A 27,970-nucleotide genomic window follows, 5' to 3' on the forward strand; every position below is an offset into this window, starting at 1 on the left:
TTTAATCAATCCTTGAAAGGTGCAGCAAGTTGTGCACTGGAACACTACAAGAACCTCTCTCACTGACTTTCAGTGAGAGTTAGGAGCCTAAGTCTCATTTACAAAAGTGACTTTAGGCATGTAGGAGCCTAAGTCAGTTAAGCACTGCAGTGCTGAGTGGAACAATGCCTAAATACCTTTCAAAATTTGGGCCTAACTAATAATAAAATAGGCTAACTAGCTCATGGAAAAGAGAGAATTCTGTTTAGCTGTCTTTGTCTGTGGCAAAGGAACTCAGGTGGTTGGCAGGGGCACTCTCTTATATAGGCAGAGCTGATCATGTCATCCTAGAATGAGAGTGCTCCTATAAGACCCCTGTCTCAGTAGATAGTTTTGCAGCTTGATGCTAGAAGTGCTAGGTCCCATAAAACAGACAGTGCAGAGGATGTGGAAGAACAACATTTTTTAAAGTGAAATCTGCACCATTTCGATACTTTATTTTCTTCTACTGATGGATGTGATCATGAACTGTACTGTCAGTCTAACTTTCAGCCAAATTCTGCAATCCTTAATCCGGCAAAACTCCCATCAGTGGGAGTTTGGATTAAGAAAGGATTTCAGGATTTGGCCTTTAGGTTGTAAGATCACTGGGCAAGGACCAGGTCTCTATATTTTATGCATCACTAAGCAAAATGGTGATGCTTAACATGTAAGCTAATCATAACACTTGAACAACTGAAATAATGTATCTTTATAATGTTCCATAGTTATACTACATTATGTATCTTAAAAGAATACTTACCCATGTAGAGATTGCGTTCAGAAGACAGGCAATGTTTCCCATCCCGAACAAAGAATGCATTGACTACTATGTCCAATAAAGGTTTATATTCTATACATCCAGCTAGAATCTCCAACACAAATGTTCCATCTTCCACATTAAGGGTCTAGAGGAATAAAAAAAATAGTGATGAATGAATTCAGGGAACAAAATATTGCATCAAGAGCAGCTAGAGTTATTTTTGTTGAACTATAACATGGGTATTAAACAACACTGACTTAGGTGGAGGAGGCATAATTTTAAAACTGTTTAAAAAATGCATGCAACTTTAAGAAGTTAATGGCCTTTGTTAAGCAAGATGAAAAGAAAAAATCTTTAACTTTCAGCTAATCTGCTGACATGCACTTAGTGAAAAGGCCTCAAGTGATGTGTGAAAGTTAACAGTTAATACAAAGAAAATGTAAAGTCCTTGAGCTATGATCAATGACTAACTTACACAATAGTATAAGGAACCTCCAATGAAATTTTGCTCTTGCAGAGGGAAATTCGCTTTACCCACATAATACCAAGTAACAGGGCTGTATGCAGGTGAAGTGTGGGTAATTTGGGGAGGTGAAATCAAGCACAGAACCAGTACAGGGGCTCTGCTAAGTACCCCTCTAAGGTTACTCCCTCAACCTATGGGATGGAGGAAGTGTACACAGGTTCTCCATACCATTCATTCTGCGTGTGCAAGTCTCAGGATCCTTGTTAATGCAGATTCTGTGCATCTTACCTTATTGGTTTCCATTGTCACTTGCCTGGAAACCCTTTGTGTAATATACAAAAGGTTCAGAGGTCCCATTGCATGAACACTCTACTTGTGCAAGATTTAAGTGGCATGAAGGGATCTGTGGTGATGAATTGCATGGACGAATCTCATGCATGGTTAACAACCTTTCAAATGCATTTTATTGTATTGTAAATACTTCCATTCTGAACCACCGTCAGAATATTGTAATAGAGTCTGATGCCCAGTACAATTTTCTATTAAACAAATTACAAGGAGGACAACTGAATTGTGGCAAGAGTGCCAGGAAAATAATGCTTTCTTGATTTAAGGACACTAGCAAGAAGCAAACAAAGCTAAATACATCTTCTGAAAAGATATAGTCCAGATTTTGAATTCTCCTTCTCAGTGGTAATGCTCCTTGTTTATGGACATAATTGGTCATTATTATTAGGACTTGCGCTCATACCCAGAGCTGGCACTGCAGAGCATTAGGAACTGTGGTGGCAAACTGTCTTTCAATGAGATGTTCAATCAAGGCTTCTGCTGCCTGTTTTTCAAAGATGTGTTTGTAGAAGTTAAAGATCTCATGGTACGTTTTAAAATGAGAAAGGGATAATAATCTTATTGAGAGGGCCTCTCTCAGTAAGCACGTTCTAATGAACTATTCTGTAAAATGGCTTCTCTGTCAGTTCTTTACTCCTAAGCAGCATTGTCAATGCCTGCCCTGAGGTGTGGTAACAAGGGAATTGCTATGCTGCATTACGCCAGTGGTCCACCTCAGCCAGTAGCCTGTCTCTGACAGCAAAGTAAAGGTGTGGCTCCTATTTTTCTGCAGTGACTCTAATTCAGTTCAAGAGTGGCATTATTGGGCTTTGGAAGGAGCTATGCCAAACACTCCTGAAACATAAGCATGCTCATCACAATACAGGGCCTGGAAAGTGAGCACCAATAAATTGTAGGGTTTTAAAATATAGTTCTAGTCTGAAAAGCTCCTTTATAAAAATGGTGCTGTGGTGTTCCAGGTTTATTTTCTTTCACGGTCTTTCAGATCAAATATACTCAGTGAACACATAAAAAAATGTTTTTTCTATCTGCCATACCTGCAAACTCAACCTGGGTTTTGAGAATCAAGCTGACTACTTTTCTTCTTATGGATTATGTACTTATGTTCATGTATGATATATGTAATGGAAGTTATGGATATATTGGATGTACCTGTATTTCAAATTCTAATGCCTGAAATACACCCTACACAGGATGGCGGCAGGACAATAGCCTGCTCAATGGCCCATTAAGTCACTCACAGAGGCTAGGGGCCCAGGGGAAAAACCAAAGACAGACCTGAGGAGTCACCAGGACTGGCTCATGTGACTCTGGACTCCAGTTTGATTCTGGTAAAATTCCACAAGCAGCATTTAAGGGGCCAGAGGGTATATAAGGCAAGGCTTTGGAATCCATTTTGTTCTCCAGTCGGGATTCAGCTTCAGCTACCAACCTACTTCTGGATCAAGTCATCTGCAACTGAAGCTGTGAAACAAAGGACTGAGGCCCATCCAATTACTGGATGTATACCAGAGGAACTTTACAAGCCTGCAAACTCCACAATTCTTCTAGAAACTTGATGTATATGGACATTCAAATCATTTGTATGTATCTGATCGCTTTAATCATTTAACATTTCTCTTATGGTTTGTTTCTTTCTTTTATAATAAACCTTTAGTTTTAGTTACTAAAGGATTTGCTGGCAGTGTGGTATTTTGGGTAAGATCCAAACTTATATTTGATCTGGTAATGTGGCTGACCTTTTGGGGTCAGAGGAAACCTTTTTAGTAAAGAGCATAGAGTTTAAATAATTGGTCTCTTTACTGGACCTAGTGGCTAATTGGGAGCCGGAGACTGGAATGCAGTAAAGGGGGCTGTGTGTATTTGTATACTGGCTTCTTGATAATCAGTGTGGGAAGTCAAAAGCACAGTTTGTGGCTGGTTAGGAAGTCTGGCTTCAGTGCCACCCATCAGCGCTGGGAGAATCTGCTCTCCTTTTACTGCCTGCCCTGACTTTGGCATTCTCAGGTGGCTGCCCTAGGCACGAAAGGGTCACACTTAGCACCCTCAACACCTACTGACACCTTACAGGGTCAAGATCTATGCAACTTTCTTTCAGCTACTGGTCTATTAACGTAATCCTTTAATAAAATTGATAGGAAAAACTCAGAAATCTAACCTCCCTATTGAAAGCCGTTTAGCCCCAGATTATAATCCATCATTTGCAAGAGTGTGTTTGAAGGTAATTCTCCCTAACAGGCAAAAATGAAATTAACACTCTGAAGAGAAAAATGGGAAGACATGAGTAGGGCTCCAACAATAAGCACTCTCCTCCAAATTCTCGAGAAAAAAATAATACTAGGATCTCCATTTGTCTAAAATCACGGCATTCAATTTATTAGTGCATGAAATGCTGTTAGACACCTCGAGTATAAAAGGTGCTACATCAAACCAGTTTTACTGTATTTTACTTTTGAAAGAGAAAGAGCAGTAGGAAGAATGACAACAACAGGAAGAGATCCTCTAGCAGTGGAAGACAGAAGTGCCTACAGTATGACTTGGAAGCCATAGAAAGTCTGGCACATACAGGGAATGGTCGCATACTGTTTTTTAACCAGCAATTATTCTACAGTGTAAGTAGTAACTGTGCAATCACCCACCTATATTTACTGTATTTCTTTTGTTGCCCTGAATTAAACAGGGAAGAGACAGAAGATAATCCCAGCACATAAACAGAAATAATGCCCTTCTCTGTGCCATAACATTCACAACATAACAATGGGCAAAAGAGCAACACATCAGTACATGGCCTGAGGATAAGCAATGTGTTGACAAGAGGAGCAGTTTGGGGATAGCAGTGGCTCTGAACTTTAATGTCTAATGACTACATGGGCCACATGCCAAAAATGTCCTCTCTCCTGGACAGAAAATCCTATCAGGATGTGTTTGATGTCAGGATATAAAAACTGAAAATATTTTAACAACCTATAACCATGGAACCTCAGGATGTGATCTCATAATAGACTAAGCAAGATTGGATAAAATCAGTACTTGCATAAGAAATCTCAATGGAAAGGCAGGTGCTGCACAAAGTGTGTTAGTAATTCCATGAATCAAGCACTGAGCCAATACCCATGGGGCTAGGCACACTGTGCTACAGGAGTGCCATCCTTTGGACAAACTGTGAAACCAAAGAACTGAATGTTTGTGGGTCTAGGTCCCATGGCACATCTAGCAAAAGTGCTCAGACCAGTGTCCCAGACGCTCTTCAATTGGGTACTTACATTTTACCTACCTAGCAGAAATTATCATGGTTGTTTCAGTTAGATAAAATATTCTGTTAACTTCCTCCTCTGATTTCTGAACTATTGTGCATGGCTTCTGTGAGCACTTGAGCAGCTATTGCATTTCATATCCGAGGACTGCATTTAAGAAGAGGGTGAAATGGTGCCATATATAGTTTGTGCAATAGTATAACAAATTGCACTTTTATAGCACTTTTAATGTCAAGCTTTTAAAGCCTAAATTGATTCCTGTCAGGAAAATATTATTTACAGATACGGGCACTGTGGTATGGAGGGGATAAGTGACTTGCCCAAGGTGTCACATTGAGTCAGTGGTGGAGATGGGAAAAGATTTCATATCTACTGCTTACTAGTTCTGTGTTTTAATCAGTAGGCCCTGGGCTCATACCTTCTTTAACCTACTAGCAGATGGTTACGTTTCTAAAGTGCTTGGGGGGGAGGATCCTTCAAGATGAGAGGCGATAAATAATTAACAGCTATGAACATATAGATACTGCCTTCTAATGAAGTAAATGTCAAGATTTATTTACCATAAGGCATAATAAATCTTGATGGTCACTGATGTCAAGGCAGGGCATTTATTCCTTGTTTAACAAGCCATCTCTCAATGATGATAGTCTCGCTAATTATCACCCTGTCTCTTATCTTTCTTTTTTGGAAGGTCATTGAGAAGATTATGATAATATAGCTATAGCAATACTTGAAGATCTGCAGTTTTCATTGATCCCCTTTCATTTTGGTTTAGGTCTGGCTGTGATATCAAGGTCTTATTGATCTCTTCTGGCAATAGACAGAAGTCAGAGCCTCAGTTTTCCACTGTGCATGAGCAGAGCTTAGGTGCAGTGGGGGGGAATGGTTTGATTCTTAGCTACCCAGCCTTGGTGGAAGTTAAAACTGCAGGAGAAAGACCTTCTGCCAGCAGAGAATCAGGTGTGGTGAATCTTACTCTGCCACATTCCCTTTCCTCTTCTCCATTGTCTATCCCTGACCCATTTCTTGCCTCCCCTTTGACACATCCCTCCTCACCTTCTTCCTCCTTTACACCAGACAGTGCAGCTGTAGCAAAGGAGGCAGTGATGGCAGCTGGTAGAGCTGGCATCAGAGCCACTTGCACCATCTTTACAGTGGTGGAGATTCCCCTTACACAGGAGAAATTCTCCCAGGGAAATATCCAGCTGGTGTAAATTCACTTTGCCTTGCATAAACATAAACTTGGCAAAGTGACTTTAACAGATTGGAAAGCCAGTCCCAAGTGTCCATGCTGCTTCTTCTAGATCCAGAATTGCCTTTGATGCTGTTGAACATCAGGTATTGTTGACACGTCTGCAAATCCTGGGGAGAGAAAGATGGACTCACTGGAGTGAGTCTGTTGTATCTTAGAAATTGTGGAACAGTTTTTCATCTTCCCTAAGGGCTCTCTCACATGCGATATCACAAGGTTCTATTCTGTCATGGCTTCTGTTCAATACATACATGATGCTCTGCTCTGTCTCTATTTCATTATATTAAGATGATGGGGTTCACTCATTGTCAGATGACCAGGACAAATGCAGTCAGGCCTCGTGGTCAGAGTAGGAGTTGGTAACCCAGAGTCAGAGGCCAAGGGTCAGAGCCAATGTCCGAGGTCAAGAATCAGAGCCAAGTGTCAGAACTGGGTTACCTGAAGTGAGGCAAGGCTGGGTCCAAAGCAGAAGCAGGGCTGGGAACAATCAGGCACAGGAGCTATTGTAGCCATAGGCAATTCCTTGGAACAGCCATTAAACTGCTGCTGGGCTGAAGATCAGTTTTGCGGACTCTTCCAGCCAATCAGGCAGGCCACTACAGGCGAGCTGTTGGCATTAGGTGAGCCAGCGACTGGCTCTGCTGCAGGTTCTGCTTCCAGATTGGCTCTGCTGGAGTACCTGATTCCTGACACTCAGCTTTTCCTGTATCTGTCTGAGACTGGAGCTCTGATGAGAGCTAGCTGGCTGAGGGCTCAGTCTAGATAAGGTAGAGGTTAGAAGTTGTTTGCCTTGGGAAATTTCCATAGAAACTATAATCAATTATATCTATTCTCTCAAATGCAATCAATTTTGTTAGTGAAACTGGCAACTTACAAGTCCTACTGGATTCTCAATTGCCTCTGAATATCCAGGCAGCAGAAGTAACCAAGAGATTTTCCCTCCCCGTCTTTGATTGGCAGAGAGGCTAACTATTCCTTTTGGATGTGGATCAACCACATGCATCCACACCTTCCCTCTTCCAGGCTGCATGTTTAATGACTATGTGCTTTACACTTTAAAACCACTTGGAACCTTCAGCAAATGCAGAATATGGTTTCCTATTTAATTAGAAGAGTTTCATTCAAGGAGCTTTTTACACCTGAGCTCCACAGATTGCACTGGCTTCTAAATTGTTTATGGGTACAGTTTAAGCTGTTGGTTTTGATATATAAAGCTCATTATGGCTTGGGCCCTTTGTATCTTAGACACCACCTCTCTCTTCTGATTCCAAAAGGGCACTTGACATTAGCTAGTACATGCAAGATGTCTATCCCCACGTCTGTGTGGCTGAGCAGTGAAGGGCATTTGAACTCAACTCATGCCACTGTTCTGACAGAGCAGTGGTGTTCAGACTTTTCCTGTTGTGCCCCCCCTTACCAGTAATGGAATCTGTCTGGGCCCCCATTCCATTATTGAACAGTTGGCTCAGCAGGGAGCTTGGGCTGACAGTGGAGCTGGAGGGCAGAACTGGGGATCGAAGAGGAGCTGGGGCTAGAGGTGGAGCTGACTTGGGGGTGGAGAGGGAATGAGGGCAGAGCTGGGCTGGGGCAGAGCAGGGGGTGAAAAGGAGCTATGACTAGGACTGGGCTGGGGATGGAGTGGTGTGGGTGATGCTCCCTCCCTGCCCCCTACTGCAGTTCCATTGAATGTTCCTCCATGCCCCCCTCGGGCAGTGAGACCCACAGTTTGGGGACCATTGTGATACAGCCTTAGCCTGTTGACCTTCTGCAGGACAGGTCACCCATTAATTTATTCGTTGTTCATATTCAATTACTTTTGTTCATACCTCAGTTTGTGAGGTGGTGGAATGACTGTGGCATTGCTTGAGTTACAGCACAGTCAATTTACGGTAGATTGCCTATTGGAAGCTCTGAGATTTGTATGTGGTAGTCTACAACACTGTGCATTGGCTACATTGAGAATAAATGAAATACTGTTATATACTTTCAGGATGTCATTATCATCAGAAACATTTGAAAGTCTCTACCTTATGGCCTTGAATTTCGAAAGTACAGTGTTTGCTAATTCCCAAGCGTTTAACACCTTGCAAGTGACCAGTTTCTAAAGGCTTGGAGACAGCCATTGGGTGTTCTGTGCTGGGAAGAAGATGAAGCAAGTTGACTCTTGCTTGAAATATGTACTGACTGGCGTTACCTTCTTCTGTGGAGGAATCCCCCAGCTCTCCTAGTCTGCCTTCCTAATTTGCCCCTTCTCACTGTTGATTCCTGACTTTTTGCTCTACTAGGAACCAGCAGAGGAGAACTGGGACTAAGCAGGCTGGGAGCAGGGAGGAATGAGCACAATACTTTCAATAGAGGAGAGTGGAAGAAGAAGTGTTAAGTAAGGTAGACAGATAATGGGGCGGAGCTTTGCCAATGCGGGGAGAGGGAGATGGGGAGGGCTAGCTATGTGTCTTCTTCAAGAGATTAAGGAGAGGAAAAAAGGATCAGAAGGGGGAGAAAAAGAGGGTATCTGTTTGGGTGGGGAGAGAGGAAGAGAAAGGCCATCTTTTATCCCTTGGCTGAGAATCTTTATTCTAAAGTTGAAATAACCTTCAAGAGGGGAGATAATATTTGATATACAGATAAAGCTGTTTTTACCTCCTGAGAGTTGAATAGTAGTTTATACTGAATTCAGTTACTTCTAGTCAGAATACACTCATTTTATATGTGATCTGATTAGTTTATATTACTTCAGGCTTCAGTGCTACTCCTCTCTAAGGGCCTAATCAAAAGTCCATTGAAGTCATAGGAAAGATTTACACTACTGTATTTATTATTAAATCAATGTTGATGATGTGCTCTGCACTATACAAACATCATTGAAGACATGTTTTTTTTATTCAGGGAGCTCACACTCTACATGCAAAATCAGTCACAGACAATACAAATCAGACATGTATAATTAAGTGTGAATTTTTGTAACACCTATCACAGGCAACATACACAAAATGATTTTCATGTTTAAAAATAAATCTGTGATTTTTGACATTTTTGGATTTTGCTCAGGTGTGAGTGGGTGACTCTGACATATACAACTGAACCAGATTAACTGAGAACCTTGAGCACTCTTGCCAAATTAAAGCATATGCTTCAGGAGAGGCCAATAGACAGGCATCAATGCACTGAAGACAAAGGACTAGACTAGTTAAATCCCAATGAAAGCTTTAATTTTATATCAGTGAGCTTTTTAATAATTATGAACTTTGCTGCCCACAGTCTGAGTGTCTAAGATCAAAGTTTAAGAAAACATAAAAGCTTGTCTGCTGTGACTACAAACTATATAGCATACTACTTAATCTATGTTCTCACTAAAAATATACCAGTCAAAAGCAACTGTATTAACTTAATATATAAAAAATCTTTAGACTGCAGCTAATTTAATTATAACAAATCAAAATGTAGATTTCTTCTTAAGAGATGATCAAGTTTGGTAACTCAGAGACCTTCTGGTTTTACAGACTTCACACTTTCCCAAATTTAAAATGATGCTATTAACTTTTTTACTTCTTATTAAAACTGGATGTTGTGTTATCTGGAATCATTTCTGGCCAGATAAAACTGGTCTTTTATACTTATTGTTAGTTCAGTTTGTTTCCTAGATGAGACTTATTCTGTGAAAAGTTGCATTGCACATCTTAGCCTCATGTACTATGAAACATCTCTGAAAATAATTTCTATACCACTGAAGGTAGCTTGTAAATATGTTAGGGCCAAATCCTGCTTAATTTAAATCAGAACTCCCATTGACATCCATGTGAATTAGAACATGATCAAAATATTCTCTTTCCACTCACTAATTTGTATTTCTGTATACTGCTGGCTATGGCTTTAATGGTGAAATGTCAATAGTGGAACTACATGAACGTCTAGCTTTACTGAAAGAAGCAAAGAAGAAGACAGAGGAAGAGAAGAGAGATCAGATAATACATGAAAAACAAGCCAAGGAACAACTTCTTCTAGACAAATTGGAGCAGATTTCCCTGTTCAGAGCAGCACTTGGAAGAGCAGCTGCATTAAAGTCAGTTTAAAATAGCATAGAGATGTTTAGAACATTACATCTTTGCTAATATCTTGTTATTTACAGGAAAGAACAATTTGAGGTGAAATCCTGACTCCATTTAATAGGAGTTGTGTCACTGACTTTAATGTGGGCATGATTTCAGTCTTGCTGTTCAAATTAATTTACATCAGGTTTAACAAATCTACTCAAATTTGAATTTAAAGTATCCTTAGCATACTGATACAGGCTCTTGATGGTGCATTGATTCTGAGCACCAAACAATGAAACCCAAAATCATGTGTCTGGAACAGCAGCTCTGACTCCACAACACTCACTTTCTAGTTTATCAGAAATAATTCCATATCATTACAATCATCCTAAATAGCCAATTAAAGTCTTTTCTCATTTCCACCTAACCATTGGGCATTTATAGCAGGTGTAAGGTAGAGACAAGAGACAACATACGGGGGAAATCAAATCAGTATCTTAGATGTCTGTATACTCATGTGAGAAGTAGGAGGAATAATCAGGAAGAACTTGAAATGCCAGTTAATAAACACAACTATGACATATTTGGTGGGATAATACGCAGAACTGGAATATTGGCATAGAAGGATACAGCTTGCTCAGGAAGGACAGGCAGAGAAAAAAGGGAGGAGGGGTTGTCTTATATGTTAAAAATGTATACACTGGGACTGAGGCTGAGATGGAAATAGGAGACAGACATGTTGAAAATCTCTGGGTAAGGATAAAAGGGGTAAAAAACAAGGGTGATATCATGAGAGGGGTCTATTATCTCAGACTACCTAACCAGGAAGAAGTAGATGAGGCTTTTTTTAAACAACTAACAAAATCATCCAAAGCACAGGACTTGGTGGTGATGAGGGACTTCAACAATGCAGACATCTATTTGGAAAATAAGATGGCAGGGCACAGATTATCCCACAGGTTCTTGGAATGTAATTCAGAAGGTAGAGAAAGCTACTAGAGGAGAGTGTTCTATATTTGATTTTGACAAATAGGGAAGAACAGGTTGAGAATTTGAAAGTGGAAGGCAGCTTCATAGAATCATAGAATATTAGGGTTGGAAGGGAATTCAGGAGGCCATCTAGTTCAACCCCTGCTCAAAGCAGGAACAACCCCCAACTAAATCATCACAACCAGGGCTTTATCAAGTCGGGCCTTAAAGACCTTTCAGAATGGAGATTCCACCACCTCCCTAGGTAACCCATTCCAGTGCTTCACCACCCTCCTAGTGAAAAAGTTTTTCCTAATATCTAACCTAGATCTCCTCCAGTGCAACTTGAGACCCAAACTGAGCTTGGGTGAAAGTGATCATGAAATGGTAGAGTTCATGATTCTAAGGAATGGTAGGAGGGAAAACAGTACAATAAAGATAATGGATTTCAAGAAGGCAGACTGTAGCAAACTCAGGGAGTTGGTAGGTAAGATCCCAAGGGAAGCAAATCTAAGGGGAAAAAGACTTCAAGAGTGTTGGCAGTTTTTCAAAGAGACATTATTAAGGGCACAAGAGCAAAATATCCCACTGCGTAGGAAAGATAGGAAGTACGGCAAGAGACCGCCCTGGTTTAAAAAGGAGATCTAAAATGATCTGAAACTCAAAAAAGAGTCCTACAAAAAGTGGAAACTATATTCATCCTTTTTAATTTGACCTAAACAAATAACACAACTAGGTAGGGACAAAATTAGAAAGGCCATGACACAAAACGAGATTCAACTAGCTAGAAACATAAAGGATAACAAGATAACATTCCACAAACACTTTAGAAGCAAGAGGAAGACCAAGGACAAGGTAGGCCCATTACTCAATGAGGGGGAAAAAACAATAACAGAAAATGTGGCAATGGCAGAAGTGCTAAATGACTTTTTTTTCAGTTTTCACGGAAAAGGTTAGTAGCGATTGGACGTCTAACATAGTGAATGACAGTGAAAATGAGGTAGGATCAGAGGCTAAAATAGGGAGAGAACAAGTTAAAAATTACTAAAACAAGTTAGATGTCTTCAAGTCACCAGGGCCTGATGAAATACATCCTAGAATATTCAAGGAGTTGACTGAGGAGATATCTGAGCCATTAGCGATTATCTTTGAAAAGTCCTGGAAGATGGGAGAGATTCCAGAGGACTGGAAAAGGGCAAATAAAGTGCCAATCTATAAAGAGGGGAATAAGGACAAACCCAAGAATTACAGATCAGTCAGCTGAACCCAGAAAAATAGTGGAGCAAATAATTAAACAATCAATTTGCAAACACCTAGAAGATAATAAGGTAATAAATAACAGTCAGCAGTCAAGAACAAATCATGTCAAACCCACCCAATAGCTTTCTTTGACAGGGTAACAAGCCTTGTGAATAGGAGGAAGTGGTAGATGTGGTATATCTTGACTTTAGCTTTTGATATTGTCTCATATGACCTCATAAACAAAGTAAGGAAATACAACTTAGATGGAGCTGTGATAAGGTGGATGCATAACTGGTTGGAAAACTGTTCTCAGAGAGTATTTATCAGAGGTTCACAGTCAAGCTGGAAGGGCATATCAAGTGGGGTCCCGCCAGGATCAGTCCTGTGTCCAATTCTTCATCAGTGATTTAGATAATGGCATAGAGAGTGCACTTATAAAGTTTGCGGATGATACCAAGCTGAGAAGGGATGCAAGTGCTTTGGAGGATAGGATTAATATTCAAAATGATCTGGACAAACTGGAGAAGTAAATAAGATGAAGAACAAATGCAAAGTACTCCACTTAGGAAGGAACAATCAGTTGCACACATACAAAATGGGAAATGACTGCCTAGGAAGGAGTACTGTGGAAAGGGCCCTAGGGGTTATAGTGGTTCACAAGCTAAACATGAGTCAACAGTGTAACACGGTTGCAAAAAAAAAGCAAACATCATTCTGGGATGTATTAGCAGGAGTGTTGTAAGCAAAACACGAGAAATAATTCTTCCACTCTACTGCATTCTGATTAGGCCTCAGCTGGAGTACTGTTTCCAGTTCTGGGTGCCACATTTCAGGAAAGATGTGGACAAACTAGAGACAGTCCAGAGAAGAGCAACAAAAATGACTAAAGGTCTAGAAAACATGACTTATGAGGGGAAATTGAAAAAATTGGGTTTGTTTAATCTGAAGAAGAGAAGGTAAATTAATAACAGTTTTCCTATACATAAAAGTTTGTTACAAGGAGGAGGGAAAAAAAAATGTTCTCCTTAACCTTGAGGATAGGATAAGAGGCAGTGGGCCTAAATTGCAGGAAGGGCAGTTTAGCTTGGACATTAGGAAAAACTTCCTAACTGTCAGGGTAGTTAATCCCTAGAATAAATTGCCTAGGGAGGTTGTGGACTCTCCATCATTGGAAATTTTTAAGAGCAGGTTGGACAAACACCTGTCAGGGATGGTCTAGACCAGGGGTCGGCAACCTTTGGGAAGAGACATGCCAAGTCTTCCCCCTGCCCCTCTTCTGTGTGCCGTGGGCCCAGCGCCCTTGCCAGTGGCTTAGGGGTGTCCGGCGCCCAGGTGCCACTGTTTGTATCTGCACCCCCGCCATCGGTGGTGGTGGGGGGAGTGTCTGTGGGCCCGTTTCCTACTCTCCCGCTTCCCCCACTGTTGTCATTGGGGGTCTGCAGGCCCATTTCCTGCTCTCCCGCCGCTGCGGGGGTGACAAGTGCAGCAGCAGTGGCGTACTGAGGGGGCCATGCCCCTGGGCGCCAGCCTGGGGGGACGTCGGCCAGGCCCTCCTCTGAGGAGCCACCCCCCGATGACATCCCCAATGGCCCTCCAGTGGGGGGCAGGTGTGAGAGGGGCAGACGCTCCCAGGCTGCCCAGTGGCAGGGGGAAGGCTGCATGACCCCAGCGCACCTGGGGTCCCCGCAGCTCCCTAGATGCACCCCGCATGGGGGCAGAGTAGGAGCTGGGAGGACAGGAGACTGAGGGGCCAGGTTGGCATGGCCCTGGCCCTGGCCAGGAGCTTCTCCCGGCCCTAAGAAGTGCCACACAGCATCCACTCCCTCGTCCCCACCTGCTTTGCGCTGGGACCAGTGTGGCTCCAGCCGGGGCACCCCCGCTGAGCCCACATGGGAGGGGGTGGGCAAGAAGGGGGGAGCGGCTGACGCATGGCACTGCATTGCTTGGGCCTAGGAGTGCTACTCAAAATCATCACACGTGCCGCCTTTGGTCTAGATAATGCTTGGTCCTGCCATAAGTGCAGGGGACTGGACTAGATGGTCTTGTGATGTCCCCTCCAGTCCTGTGATTCTATGTTTATCCGCTGCTACCAAAAAACAGAAATCCTTAACCATATTTCATTTAGAATTCATCATAGCACAAGAGGTAAATGACCAGTTTATTTCAATAACTTAGAGCACTGGACTGGGTATTCAGAGACCTGGGTTTATTTCTATCTCTGCCACAGGCCTGCTGAGTGACCTTGGGCAAGTCCCTTCAGCTCTTGTGCTTCAGTTTCCATCTGTAAAATGAGGATAATGGTACTTATCTCTTCTCTAAAGTGTTTTAAGATTTATGGATAAAACACCTGATATTAATATCTAGATTTAATATTAATATCTAGATATTAATTTTCAATCAATAATTTCTTTATTTCTTTAGGAATTTTTCATGTTTAAGTAAGAACCTTGAAGATTGTCCCATCCCACTTTGCTCTGATTTACACCACTGTCCTTAAGGTTCACATTACTGGCATATTTTTCCTAACAAGGCAGACCTCCACTGAGTGTGAGTAAATGTAATTCCTTTTTCTTTTTACATTTTTGATTGAATTAATGTTCTTCAGCAAGCCAAGCAAGATTAGACTTGAGCAAGACAGAGTATGGGAAGGGGCTGTGCAAGCTTCCACAAACTACTCTTCCAGTTTACTCCAGCCTGGCCCTGTAAATTCCTGGCCATTTCAATTCTGGAGTCCTCTACAGCTCAGACTGCTGGTCATAGTGAATTCTATCTAAGGTGAGTATCAATATAGCTTTTTGGCTGCTAAAAGGGATCCCTGAGTGATGTTGGATATTTCCTCCCCCAGTGGATCTGCACACTTCCTCCTTAACATTCCCTGTACCTGAAGAATGGACTAAAATTCAGCCTGCATTACTATAGGGCTACTCCACAAATAAATCTGGTATTGTAGCAACTGCCTTTAAGGTTCTGGGAAAATTTCAAGAAAAGCAGTTCAGATGTTTCTGAATTATCCATAGGGGATTATATAATGTTCCAGCTCAAGAAAGGATAGGCAGATTCTTGGGATACTCACTCAGGTCCAGATCCAGGAGTTAGGCACCTATGTACCTTTGAGGATATGGGCTACAGTCCTTACTCTGGCTCCAATTCAGCAAAGCAGTTAAATACATCCTTAACTTTAAACATGTACTTAAACCTATCCCTTTTCAGCAAAGCACTTAAGTATCTGCTTAAATGGGTAGTGAGCAGCTGGGGGAAATTGCGACTGGAGGATGGCAAGGGAGGAGAAGGAAACTAGAACTGGGAAGACTGGACAGAAGACAAGGACTGGCTGGGCAAGGAGACTACAGAGAACTAGTGGTGGGGGGCGAAGTGGTAGGAGAGAAAGTGGGATGAGCTGTGGTGAGAACTTGGATTGTTTGAACAAAGAAAATGGGAGATGCTGTTGCAGAGACACTGAGATTAGACACTGAGCCCAGGGACGTAGATTAGGACTCACAGCTAGTGTGGATGGGGAACATGAGTGGCTGGAGGACACAGTGCAGGAGAGGGACAGATTAGTTTAGGAGTCAGGAGGAGAATACTGGGACTAGCTGGGCAAGAAAACTGATGACAAGGAGCTGGAGGAAGGGACACAGGCCTGTGATTGAGTGTCCAGAGAAGTGAGTAGGACTTCCTGAGCAAGGAGACTGAAACTGGGATGAGATGCCTGAGGAGTGGAGACTGGCTCAGGGAGGAGAATGGGACTGAGACAAAGAACCAGGGGTGAGGAGGAGACAGGAACAGGTTGGAGGGGATGGGGCAGAAGGAGCTGCAGTTCACATGAATGGGTAGAAAAATCTAAGTCTACTAGCACACATTCCCCTGTACAGCATGGAATGGAACCCAGCATTCCTGAGTCTCATTATTCCTCTGTTGGCAGCAAATATCTGTGAAACCTCTTGTACTGCTGGTGCACAAAAAGGATGACAAGCTACTACTGCTATCAGTTACTCTGTTAGCTCAAGTGGCAAAGGTCTGCATGGTGGGTCTAAAGATTCCAATCCTGCTGATGACCTATGTGGATGTCAAAATGATGCCACAATTTCAAATTTCTGTTTTCTAGGGGACTTACACACCATGTTATAGGTTCAAAGTACAGCACCTATTGATTCAGTTGCAATTGTGAGGGCTCAGTATTTCTGCAAATCAGGTTCCAGGGTCTCAAGTCAGACACCCAGAAAATGAGGAACAAACTAGTAGTGACACCAGTAAAAAGCTTCATTTAAGTGACTTGACTAGCAGCACAGTAGAAATCTGTAGCAAAGGGAGGGATAGAATCCAATTCTTCAGGGCAGCATTCCACTGCCTTAACCATACGATCATCCTTTCTCTTGAGATAGGGATTGCATTATTCACTACACACCTTCCAGTTTCTACCACAATAAGGCAGGGGTCCTACAGACAACAGCCTCCCGCACTAGAAACCCTGATTCATCCCCACACAAGGGCCCTCCTGTACACAATGAGGAAGGGGTCCTGTGGAAAAAATAGTATGTGATCATCTAATAAAGACTATATCATAATGCATATACACAAGGGATCAAATTAAGGTTGAACAGGTACCTTAATTCTGGCATTTCCTAACTTTTGAAAGCTTGACTTTGCTCAAAAATACTATGTTAAAAGAACATTATTAAGGTTGCAATCTTATACAAGTAAGTTGAGTTGCTTGTTTGAATATCATAATATTTTTGAATAATTAAAAAATTATTTGGCCAGTTCTATACATAATTAATAATGACAGCAGCTAGAGATTCTGGAGAAAAATTCTGCTGTAAGATTACCCACACCTCTTTTGATCTCTGTCTGCATTTATTTATTACAATTTTCTTTGTGCTTTCTCCCATGCTGCCCCTCCTGCTTGAAAGGAGGAGCTCCCTGTAAATATATGCAAAGCTATATCATTATCCTCCTTCACATCTCTCTTTAAAACTCTTTTTCACGGTCATGTGTAAAAAAAATTGACAATAGTTAGGCTACTGGTGTGCAGTGACCACTGTGTATCATGCTGATTAATATCGTCTAACTATTCTTCAAACTTCCCCATTTGTCTGTTTGTATCCATTTGTTGTTTCTTGTCTTATACTTAGATTGCAAGCTCTTTAGGGTAGAGTCCAACTTTTTGCTGTGTATTTGTACAGCTCCCAGCACCATGGGGTTGTGGTCCATGACTAGTGGTCCTAGGTGACACAGTAATACAAATAATAAATAACTCCAAAGAGAGATTTTTCCAGATGTGACTGCAAAGCTCTGCTGATGGATTATCAAAGCAAACTGTGCAAATGAGACCTATCCCAGAGTGTACTGTAGATGGCATCATATCTAATCAAAAGTAGATTGCTAGAGTTACCTTCAGTCTTTGCATCTTAGGGCACCTTGCAGGATAATAAAATGAAATTTAAAGTAGCAGCTCACAATTATTACTAATCCAGGTCAGATGATATTTGGATTGATAGTGTTTTATAATTTGATTGGAAATACAGGGCCAAATTCTGCTCTCAGACACACTAATATAAATCCAGATTAACTCCACTCCCTCCATGACTGAAGAACTTTGTAACAACACAAACATCCACAGATGTTAGGAAATTAATAACACAGTTTAAATAAGGACTGTTGGAGAGCCAGCAGAGAAAGAACTTATTATCAGAAGTGTAAAGTATTGACTTACAGGAAGAAACTATTTATAATGAAAAATCTTGTACAATAACAATTTGGAATTTAACTGATAGTAAAGCAGAAAATATTTTAATTCTGACTTTCAAGAATTTCTGTGATACTGATAAAATGCAAATGACAGGTGACAAAGGAGTGGGGAGAAATCATATATGCAGGCGCTAAAGTCTATTTTTTCCCCAGAGCACAGCCTCATTATGCAAAATAAAAAGAAAGAATAAACCAAAATCAAGGAAGCTTTCCTTGAAGAATGGCATGGCTTCTACAATAACTGATATAAAAAGTTTTATATAAAAATGGATCTTATTTTCAGGGCCAAAATGACAGCAAAAATATGACTGGGGGATTGGGGGAGAACAGAAATAGGAGGATTTAGAAAGTGAAAGCCTCAGAGCGACTTTTGCCTTATCCTTGGATTCAGCTATCCTCCCCATTCCTCCTTTTTAAAAACAATTTGTCAGGAAGTTTGATTCATCTGTCCATAATGGAAGCTGGTGCTTCTTTTGTCTCTGTACCTCCCGTTCCAGAGTGAGAAACAATCTAACTGTTCAATAAACGTAAAGATATATACAGAGGGGTTGACATAACACTTTCCCTTCCTTTCCTTCAACCCTCTGCCAAAATTGTAAATGAACAATTTAAACTTCCTTATTCTTTGCTGCATGAAGAGAAAAATCAACATTACTCAAATGAAGTTTTCTATCAAAATTATTCTAAGTCCATATATTTCAGATGTAAAGTAAATGCACTAAAAAGTATTCATTATACAATTTTGATGCCAAAATCTGTTCTCCATTACACTGGTATAACTCCACTGCAGTGACTTAAAAGGGACTGCCCAGGTGTAAATAAAAGCATTGTGTGGCTCATGACATTTACTGCCAAGGCTAAAATGCTAAAATGAGGTTGCCTTATTGCAATACCATGGCTGACCATTTTAATGGAAATTTCAGCTCCCGATGCTGTCAAACAATTTCTAAGAAGAGCATGATAGGAAACAAGATAATTAAAATTAAAAAAAATGTATGGTAAAGTAGTCTATTTAAACAAAACACAAAGAGGGCTAACTTTGAACATCAGCCTGCAGTCCTTGGGCCAGATCTCCACAGTTTAGTACCTTATGTAGTCTTTTACTTTGCACAGGTATAAATGGCTATCAGATTAAAATGGTAGCATTTTAAAGCTGGTTTGTACAAACAGAAATGACTACATAAGGCGCAAGGCTATGGAGAATAGTCCCACATACTGATCCCAGTTGGAATACAGATACACCAGTTAAGAACTGTAGTGTTGCTATAGCTAGAGTGATCATACATTCTGGTTCTGGATCATAAATAAAACTTGTTGCAGTGTCCCAATTGGTTTACTTAAACTGTATTGGCCAAAAGGATGTGTAGCTTCACTCCAACCTCTCTGGCTCTTCTTTCCTTACCATTGAGGTAAGGTGCACCATCTTATCGATCTCTAAGCTCCCTCTGCTTCCTCTTTGGCTCGGCTGCCCTACTTTGAGGATGTGCTGCCTGCAGCATATAGACAATCTGAGGCAGAATAAAAGATAAGCAAGAGGCTGCCTGAAAAGCGCCACGCTGAGCCCACTACAGAGGCAGCTGCTGGGCTTGACTTCAGTAGTAAGGTAGGAGGTGAAAAGGGGAAGCAGTATTGGGAATAGGAGCCAGGGACCAGCAAAAAGAGGTTGAATGAAAGTAAATAGGATGATGGTAATATGCACTCCTCAATTGCATGTCCTCACCCTAAACCAACCTTATGCCACCTACTCCTGCCCATGTAACTACAGTATCTGTCTTAGGTACTTATGGTTCCCATTACTGGAGTATCTGAGGACCTCACAATCTTTAATGTAGTTCTCTTCACAACACCCCTGTAAGGAGGTTAATGTTATTTATCCACATTTTACACACTGCAAATTTAGGACAGAGATTAAGTGATTTACCCAAGGTCACACAAAGTCTGTAGAGGATTAGGGACTTGAATCCACATTTCCCAAGTCCTAGTACCTTGGACCATCATTCCTCTCCCTCCCTCTAGTCTCCAATGACACACACCTGTCAGTCAGCAATATCTCTCCCACCCTTGCTCACACAAACAACCCCCATTTTCACCCACCCTTTCAGCCACAAGAGTTCTAACCCAACATCCCCAACTATGAAAATCATTTCCAGTTCCTGCCACCACTGAACCTCCAGGTCAAATTCTCTCATCCAAGCCCTCTCATTCCAGTCCCCTGGCACCTGATGATACCTATAAGAGAGTTGTCCTGCTTTTGGGGTTTGAAAATCTGGTTAAAGTTTTAAAACAAATAAGAAAACACAGTGTAATTCAAAATACCACATTAGAGAAAGGACATCTTTATATTTAAAAAACTCCTACTAAAACTGTGAAAAGCCACCTAGGATAACCTGGCACTTCATGTACCTGTAAAACCTTGGCTGACTCATCCAAGAGATGCTCCACGCTCTCATTTTCAGGATTAAATTTGTTAAGTTGTTGGACTACTATTTCAACATGTTTTCCAGGGCTGGCCATCTTCACCATGCAGAATCCTATAAATAAAGTAAATCATTAAATTTTCATGACTCCTTCAATTGCAGCATAATGTATGTTGATAGGCTTGCAGAGATTCATACACTGCAGTAATGTAAATGGGAACATTCAGGTCAAGCATTCAAAATCACAATTGCCCAACCAGAAGGGCTAACAGAAGGAATTAGCAGACAATATTAGCATCAATAAAATAAAACAAATAAATGACAAATGATGTGGCCTCTTTTATTCTGACAATGTCTCTTTAATGATCTTTAGGATAACATTTTCAACTAATTTCAGGAACAGATTATTGGGTGGAATATATCTAAAACAGATATTAGAGAGAAACAGTAACTCTAACATGCATGCTCTGTGGGCCAATTTCTGCCCCCATTTAACCCACAGAACTTTCCTATTGAGAAGTAACTGAAGGCAGAATTTTAGTCTTAAATCCAGTCTTAGTGAAAATACAAGATTACATACTATCCCTTTACCTCTGTTCCCTTTCCCACCTGCCCCTTTGTCTGCTGACATCCCTCATTGTGCTATGTGTTACTCATAAGAGTAACAATTTGTGGAACTGACTCCCTAGACTTAAAAGAAGTCCTTGTCCTGAGAACTTTTGTTTGTACATCACCATGCATGCTTATATTGCCAGGTAAACATAAATAATAATAATGTTCAGTAAGTAAAATCATTATCTTGGTCCAGCCACTTGAACAAAAATTAGCACCAATTTAATTTTTCATGGTGAAAATAAAATCTTAAAAAACCCTCAAAAATCTTGTATTTAACATATTATACACTGCTGTTAGAAAAGAATGCTTGATCAAGATTGTAAAAGGCTGTTATAACGCTTTCTGATACAAAGTTTCTGTACCTGGACTTTCAGCAATACTGCACTTCACTATAATTACCATAACATATTTAAATACTACTCTCAAACTGTTGAAAGGAAAATGATTTTGTATGTGATTATGTTTAATATGGGCATATAGTTAACAGATCTGATTAAAGCCCAACTCCTAACTAGCAAGAAAGGTTCTGAGCAGTTTTATGCAATTATGTAAAGCTACATCATGTCTTAAGGGACAGCCTAGAGCAGTGGTTCTCAAAGTTTTTGGGCTCAGGATCCATCTGTAAATGCTTATGGCCTGTTGCAACCCAGTAAATAGTCTGGGGGTGGAGGCGCTGGGGCAGAGCTGTATTAGGGATTTTAGTGCCCAGGGCAAGGAAGCTTATTTGTGTCCCCTACCTGAAGCAACACATGGTGGTAGGATCACATAGGGTCACATGCCCCCCAGATTTTTTGGTTGTACCCCCCAACCCTGACCGGCTGGGTGGCTCACTGAGGTGAGAGTCAGGAGATGGACATGTCTCTCCCTTCCCAAGCCTCGCTGCGCAGAGCTGGCCCAGAAGCCTGGCGTCGCCAGCTTGAGCTGCCCCGCTCGCCCCGCTCTGGTTACAGCCCTGCCCTGGGAGGAGTTGGGTCTTGCCTGGCATTCACCCCAGATGGTGGCTCCTGCAGCTCCTGTGCTGTGGAGCTGGCTGGGCGTGGCTCTCCCCTTCAGATGTTACAACCTCTGGGGTTGCAGCACTGCTCAGATTTGGCCCTATCCCCCTGACTGGACAACTTTTGTGTGAATGAAGCTGTGACCTGGCTCATGGGGTTGCAGTGCCACTCATTCAAATTTGCTAACCGAGCTCCAGTCATCATGACGGCTGGGCAAAACCTGAGTGACGCTGGTACCCCAGAGGCTGCAGTGCCTGGAGCAGGGAGGCGAGCCCAGCCAGCCTTGTGGGACAGGAGTCACAGAAGCTGCCCACGTGACTCTTTGAAACATTTTGACGACCCAATTTTGGATCCTGACGCACAGGTTGAGAAACTCTGGCCTAGAGTGAGGGGTGCTGCAGGGTCACAATGCCATAGAAAAAGCATTAGGGAGCATTCTACTTAGGAAACACACCTCCCAGAACCATCCACTGTGCCAGAGAAAAACATTCATTTATATGCTCCTTTATGGGGTACAGTCTGCTGCACCTAGAATATCAAAATTATTTCAAGCTCAAAAGATTTGGATAAATGTGGGATAGGTATCTATGTGCTTATTCAGACTGATCTAAGGCTTCCCATCCAACTCCCACTGAAGTCAAAGGGAGTCTTTCCAATGGTTGTAATGGGAGTTGGTTGGGGCCCTCATCCCCTGAACATCCTGAGGTTCACATGTACTTAACAAAAAAAATAAAGGAAAATAGTTAAATGAAAACCAAGGTGTTTGAAGCACCATAATTAACAGTCAGATACCCTGATACAGGTACTATGTAACAGAAAAATTTTCTTAACAGCAATAGTTCAGTAACTATATTTAAACAGATTAACAAATTTATTTTTTAAAAATGGCAAAGTCAATCAGATTATGTTTATTCTTGATGCTTGCTTCAGTCAAATGAAAAAGAACCAAATTCACAATAAGGACATTTAAAAAATTAGGAGTAAAATACACAAGCTGCTGCGCTGGCATCCTTTTGTTTGTAAAGTATAGTAGGAGATTATATTTTCTAAACCTGAGTTATAAAAAAAGTTTTCCATGTCAACAGATGTTTACCATATCCAGAATTTCAATTAATAGCCCTAAAAGGTTGCAACGCCATTTACTTCAGTGGAAATACACCTTCTTAAACCAGGACTGATTTAGGTCTTCTTTGTGAAATTCAGTAAGATTGAGTAAAAACAATGAAAATCCTGTAGCACTTTAAAGACTAACAAATTTAATTTAAGATTGAGTAGATGCTGATGACCCAAAAATTTTCCTCAGCTGTGTGGCACAGAAGGAAACGAAACTATGGAAATCTTAAAGAATATGGGGTAAAAAGCTCCACAGAAGGGAAATATAGCTATACCAGAACACTCTGACTTACCATAACTTTCTGCACCCCTAATATTTAATCACAGCACTTCATGGCCGTAATCAATTGGAATGGGGAGAGAAGTTTGAGTACAGCTCTTCTTTATGGCATGTTTTTGTGTTAGGGCAGCATAACTTTAGATGGAAAATACATTATCTAACCTGGCTTTTTTTAGCCACACAAGTGTTATGGATGTGTAATAGGAATTATTCTAATTGGAGCTTTGTGTGCTGACTGGTTAAAGGACCGGATCCTACCTACATTTGATATTTTCCTACATATCCTACCATGAACATATTTTAATGTGTGTAGTTGCTTGCTCTGTGACATGCTTAATAAAAAATACTTTGCCCATATAGCATTTTTAATCTGATGATCTCACAGCACTTTCTCACACCTATTGCGTAATCCTTACACAATAACCCTCAGGCAAGTCAATTTTATTATCCTCATTTTACAGATAGATAAATAAAGGGACAGAGTGGTTAAAAGTGGTTGCCCAGGGTCACCACAATCAACAGCACTCTCAGAAATAAAGCTCAACTGTCCTATCTCTCAATACTCTGTTTTAAAAAAAATACAGACTGTCAAAACAGTATAGTCTGTTATTTTTTTCTATTACATTTATAGACATCTAGTCAGCCACTAGAATGCTGTTTATACAGTGAACTTGATTTTTTTTCCTTCAGTGATGAACGTGATCACGCATCTCACCCTTGGTATGGTTAGGCCAACTAGTGACTAATGAACCTGTTACAGCCTTGGCTCAGACAGGTCAATTTGTTAGCTCAGGTGGTAGACATTCAAGAGTTAAGATCCAGAAGTCCTAGCTTTGATCCCTGCTGCCAATGACTCACCCAGGGGCATTGGCATTACAACTGATGGTCTGTACAGTGAACTGAATTGGGAAGCCTTTGAAAGTCAGGACGTGCTTGCCTGGCCAGGGAGAATATGAAGCTATTATGCCTACTTGTGGCACTTTGTCCCTGACTAATGGGGGGCTAGTCCAACTAGATATTTGATGAGCATGCTAGAGCGATAGTTAAGTGAAGAGGATCCTTTAGCTCAGGCAGTATAGTCTCATTTATTAATGTCCCAGGTTTGATCCCCACTGCAAAAGGTATAACCATAATAACTGCTTTGCCCAGTGATGTTCACTATAGAATGGTTATGTGTTAAAGAACCCCAGATAATGATGATAAAATGTTTGATATATTTTATAGTGTTGTTGTAGCCATGTTAGTTCTAGGATATGAGAGGGACAAGGTAGATGAGGTACATCTTTTATTGGACCAACTTCTGTTGGTGAAAGGAAGAGCTCTGTGTAGCTCGAAAGCTTGTACCTCCCATCAACAGAAGTTGGCCCAATAAAAGATATTAGCTCACCTGCTTTGTCTCTCTCACGTATTTTTAGTACTTTTCATTTTGAAGGATCCCGAAGTGTTTCAGAAACATATTTGCCTGTGCATAACTTGCTGTCTATCAATGTTATGCTTGTGAAATAATTTAGGTACAATTTACTTGTTCTATTTTATTAACTGTATATTGACATATTAGTTAAAGTAAATGCATGTATGTATGTAACACCCATTCTTTACCCTCTGTTTGTCTGTCTTAGCTCTTAGGACAGGGGTCATGTTTGGAAAGTGCCCAGCACATGGGTGACCAGATAGAAATAATCAGGATGAAAAGCAGCCACTTGTGAAGTGGTATGGAAGGCCACCAGCAAGACTAATAAGCTCCACAACAGTGTGGGAGAGGGAAAAGTTTAGCAAAGGATACTTGGGCACTTCTCTGCTCTTCTAAACAAACAAATAACCTAAAGTAAAGCGGCCTTTAATGTCTGCGCAGGGCGGACACAACTTGGCTTTTGAGGTTTCATCCTAAAGTCTCTCACACTGAACTAAACAGCTGCGAGCCTCAAAGAGGCGAAGGCTGGGGCGAGCCCTGGTCCGGGGTGCCCCTCGGGCGGGTGAAGGGCCGGGGCAGGAGGGACCTTTGTTTTTGAAGCTAGAGGCTTTGACTCCCTGGGCCAGTAGCAAGGGTCAGAGCAAACGCCCAGCCCCGCCCCCCACTCACCGCTATGGGACGGAGCCGCAGCAGAATCAGCACCATCCACTCGAATCCGAGCCCACTTGGTTCTCTAAGGATCATGCCGGCGCGTGGAGACGCGGGGGCTTCTGGGATTTGTAGTCCACTCAGCCGTCCTCATTCGTGTCTTCGAATTGGTTTAGGGAGAGGCAAAAAACTACAAGACTAAAAGCAAGATGGCGGAAAATGTTTACCTACCGTCGCCTAGCAACTGGTGATCAGCGGGACCCCAGATGGTGAATTCTTTTCATCCCCAGAAACTGCGTGAAACCCAATTAATTGAGTTGACTGTAATAGTTATTTACTAAATATTATTAAGTGGACGCGTAAATTATTGCCCTGAGACAAGACTACAAGTACCAGCATACAACGCGCCACACACATCTTCATTGGCCCCTTGAGCGACGGGGGCGTGGCGTGTTGGGACTTGTAGTCCTCCGCTGTTACGCAAGGGAGCAGCCGAGTGGGAGGAGTGAGCGGGGTGGGGGCCGCTCGCGGCCGCCTTCCAATTGGTCCCAGAGCAGAGAGCGTTGGCCAGAGCCAGAGCCAGCGCACAGGGCTGGAGCGGGTCTGCCTGGGCGCATGCGCCCGGTGAGCGCCGCTGCTGGCGGTGGAATGTTTTGGGGGCTGTCAATGAAGAGAGGCGCTGCTGCTGCTGCTGGCCGGTGCCTGGGCAGCTCAGCCTGAGGGATACTCGCTCCATCGCAGGGCAGAGCCTCCCGCGCGGCACCTAGCCTGACTGGGGCTCGCGTGGCGGCGTTTACGAGCCCGGCAGAGCAGCCTCAGGCGGGGAGAGGGGTTTCGGCGGGTCCCCCAGCCGCCTGAGGTGCCGGGGGCGAGGGATCCGCAAGCTCCCCCGAGCAGCCGGGCGGGAAGCGGCCTGAGAGGCGGCGGCGGTGGCAGCAGCTGGGGTGATGATGAACAGGTTCAGAAAGTGGCTCTACAAGCCCAAGGTAAGTTGAGAGCGGCAGCGTCGCCTGCGCGGCGCCGGGAGCAGCGGCTCTGTGCCGGCAGGGCGGGGGGGTGTCCATTTATGTGTCAGCCCTGCCCGCAGGCGGGAGGGCGAGGGGAGCCCCCGGTGCCTGCGGGCGCGGGAAGGGCCGCGGTGTATTGTCGAACCCCCTCGCCCCCTTGGGAGCGGCGGTCCTTGGGGTGCCTGTCCCGGGCACCACGGGGCTGCTGTGGGCAGAGGAGGGAGCCGGAGCCGAGGGGGTCTGTCGTGGTCTAGGTCTTGCCGGGCAGCCGAGAGCCCGTCGCTGGGGTGGTGCGGTGCGAGGAAAGGGGTCGGGCAGTGCCTCCCTTTGTGGGGAGGGGGCGTCCAGGGCTCACCTGGACGGTGTGTGGCCTGGGGCACTCGGGAGGGATTTCGGGCACCCGCCGCCCTCGCCCCGTCCTTATCTCTCACGGGCATCCCGCGATTTGCCGTCTCTTCTCCCACTTACAGCACATTAGATCCTTGGCGGTTGATGAATATGCAGGTTTAAAAAAAAATCACGGTAAGGTGGACCTGGTTTTAAAAGGGAGGCAGCCGAGCTCTATGGAAATAAGATTTGGTGTGCTGCTGATAATGAGGCACTCTGGTTTCACAGCAGCTAATCAGAGACCGCAAAAGGGTGCTAGGGTTTGCCAATCACCTGCATTCAAGCGAGCGGTTTCTCAGCGCGTCAGGAGAGCCGTCCAGACAGCTTATCTGTTCAGGGATACGAGATGACAAAGCAGAGCATGTGCTTTATTGTTGTTTGGACCTGACAACAAAAGAGGATGAGGGGGAGGCTTTCTCATGTTGTCTCATTGGAGGTTCCTTACTGTGTTTGCCTTCCTATGATGATGCAGAGCTGCTGGTTTAGCTGTGTGAAATTGCTACTCGCCAGTGTAGTCTTCAGTTATTAGGCAGTCCTTTATTCCCGTTGGATTTCCAGTTTCAATTAAGCCCATGTAACATCTGTTTACTGTGTTGTTGCATACAATGTACTTACAATTTGGAGACAGACTGGAACCTTCACGTTGTCAAATGTTGCTAATTCTATACTTTATATATATTTTTAGTAATATTCCACTAAAGTGAGAACTTCTAACTAAAGATTTCGTTACATTGTGGATTGTGGATGGATGTCTTCTGGTCTTTGTTTTGGTTCAAAATTAATTAATTAAAACATAATAATAAAGCAAGATTTGTAGGACAGTTTACAGAAGAATTATCGGACGCTTCTGGGAGAGGTAAAGTAATGTTAGGAGAGCAATGTTCTCTTTTGTATGACACACTAGTCATATCCAAAGGACGTTAATATTTTTGAACAGCTATTGTATCTTACTGATGTCTAGGTGATTGAAATGCTCTGATGCTGTAGTTTTTGTTTACATTATGAA

The 27,970-nt window shown here is 42.5% G+C and overlaps 2 protein-coding genes across 10 annotated transcripts in view; one reads left to right on the top strand and one right to left on the bottom strand.

The window, feature by feature from the left end:
* CFAP99 (cilia and flagella associated protein 99) overlaps positions 1 to 25,666 on the bottom strand; it is an 89,010-nt gene extending 63,344 nt beyond the window's left edge. Inside the window, exons 1-3 of the mRNA XM_067558864.1 lie at positions 25,592 to 25,666; positions 20,495 to 20,622; positions 782 to 926 (exon numbers count right to left, since the gene is read on the bottom strand). Of these exons, the coding sequence (XP_067414965.1) occupies positions 782 to 926; positions 20,495 to 20,614 (265 nt within the window). The 5' untranslated portion in view covers positions 20,615 to 20,622; positions 25,592 to 25,666. The remainder of the gene's footprint in view (positions 1 to 781; positions 927 to 20,494; positions 20,623 to 25,591) is intronic.
* A 563-nt stretch (positions 25,667 to 26,229) lies between these two features.
* ZFYVE28 (zinc finger FYVE-type containing 28) overlaps positions 26,230 to 27,970 on the top strand; it is a 288,745-nt gene continuing 287,004 nt past the window's right edge. For all 9 annotated transcript variants that reach the window (XM_067558929.1, XM_067558931.1, XM_067558930.1 and 6 more), the window contains exon 1: positions 26,230 to 26,556. In XM_067558929.1, coding sequence (XP_067415030.1) covers positions 26,518 to 26,556 — 39 coding nt within the window. In that variant the 5' untranslated portion in view covers positions 26,230 to 26,517. The remainder of the gene's footprint in view (positions 26,557 to 27,970) is intronic.

This window comes from Emydura macquarii, unplaced genomic scaffold, assembly GCF_026122565.2.
Source record: "Emydura macquarii macquarii isolate MOO-44397 ecotype Brisbane River unplaced genomic scaffold, CSIRO-AGI_Emac_v2 contig_2199, whole genome shotgun sequence".
Lineage (NCBI taxonomy): Eukaryota > Metazoa > Chordata > Testudines > Chelidae > Emydura > Emydura macquarii.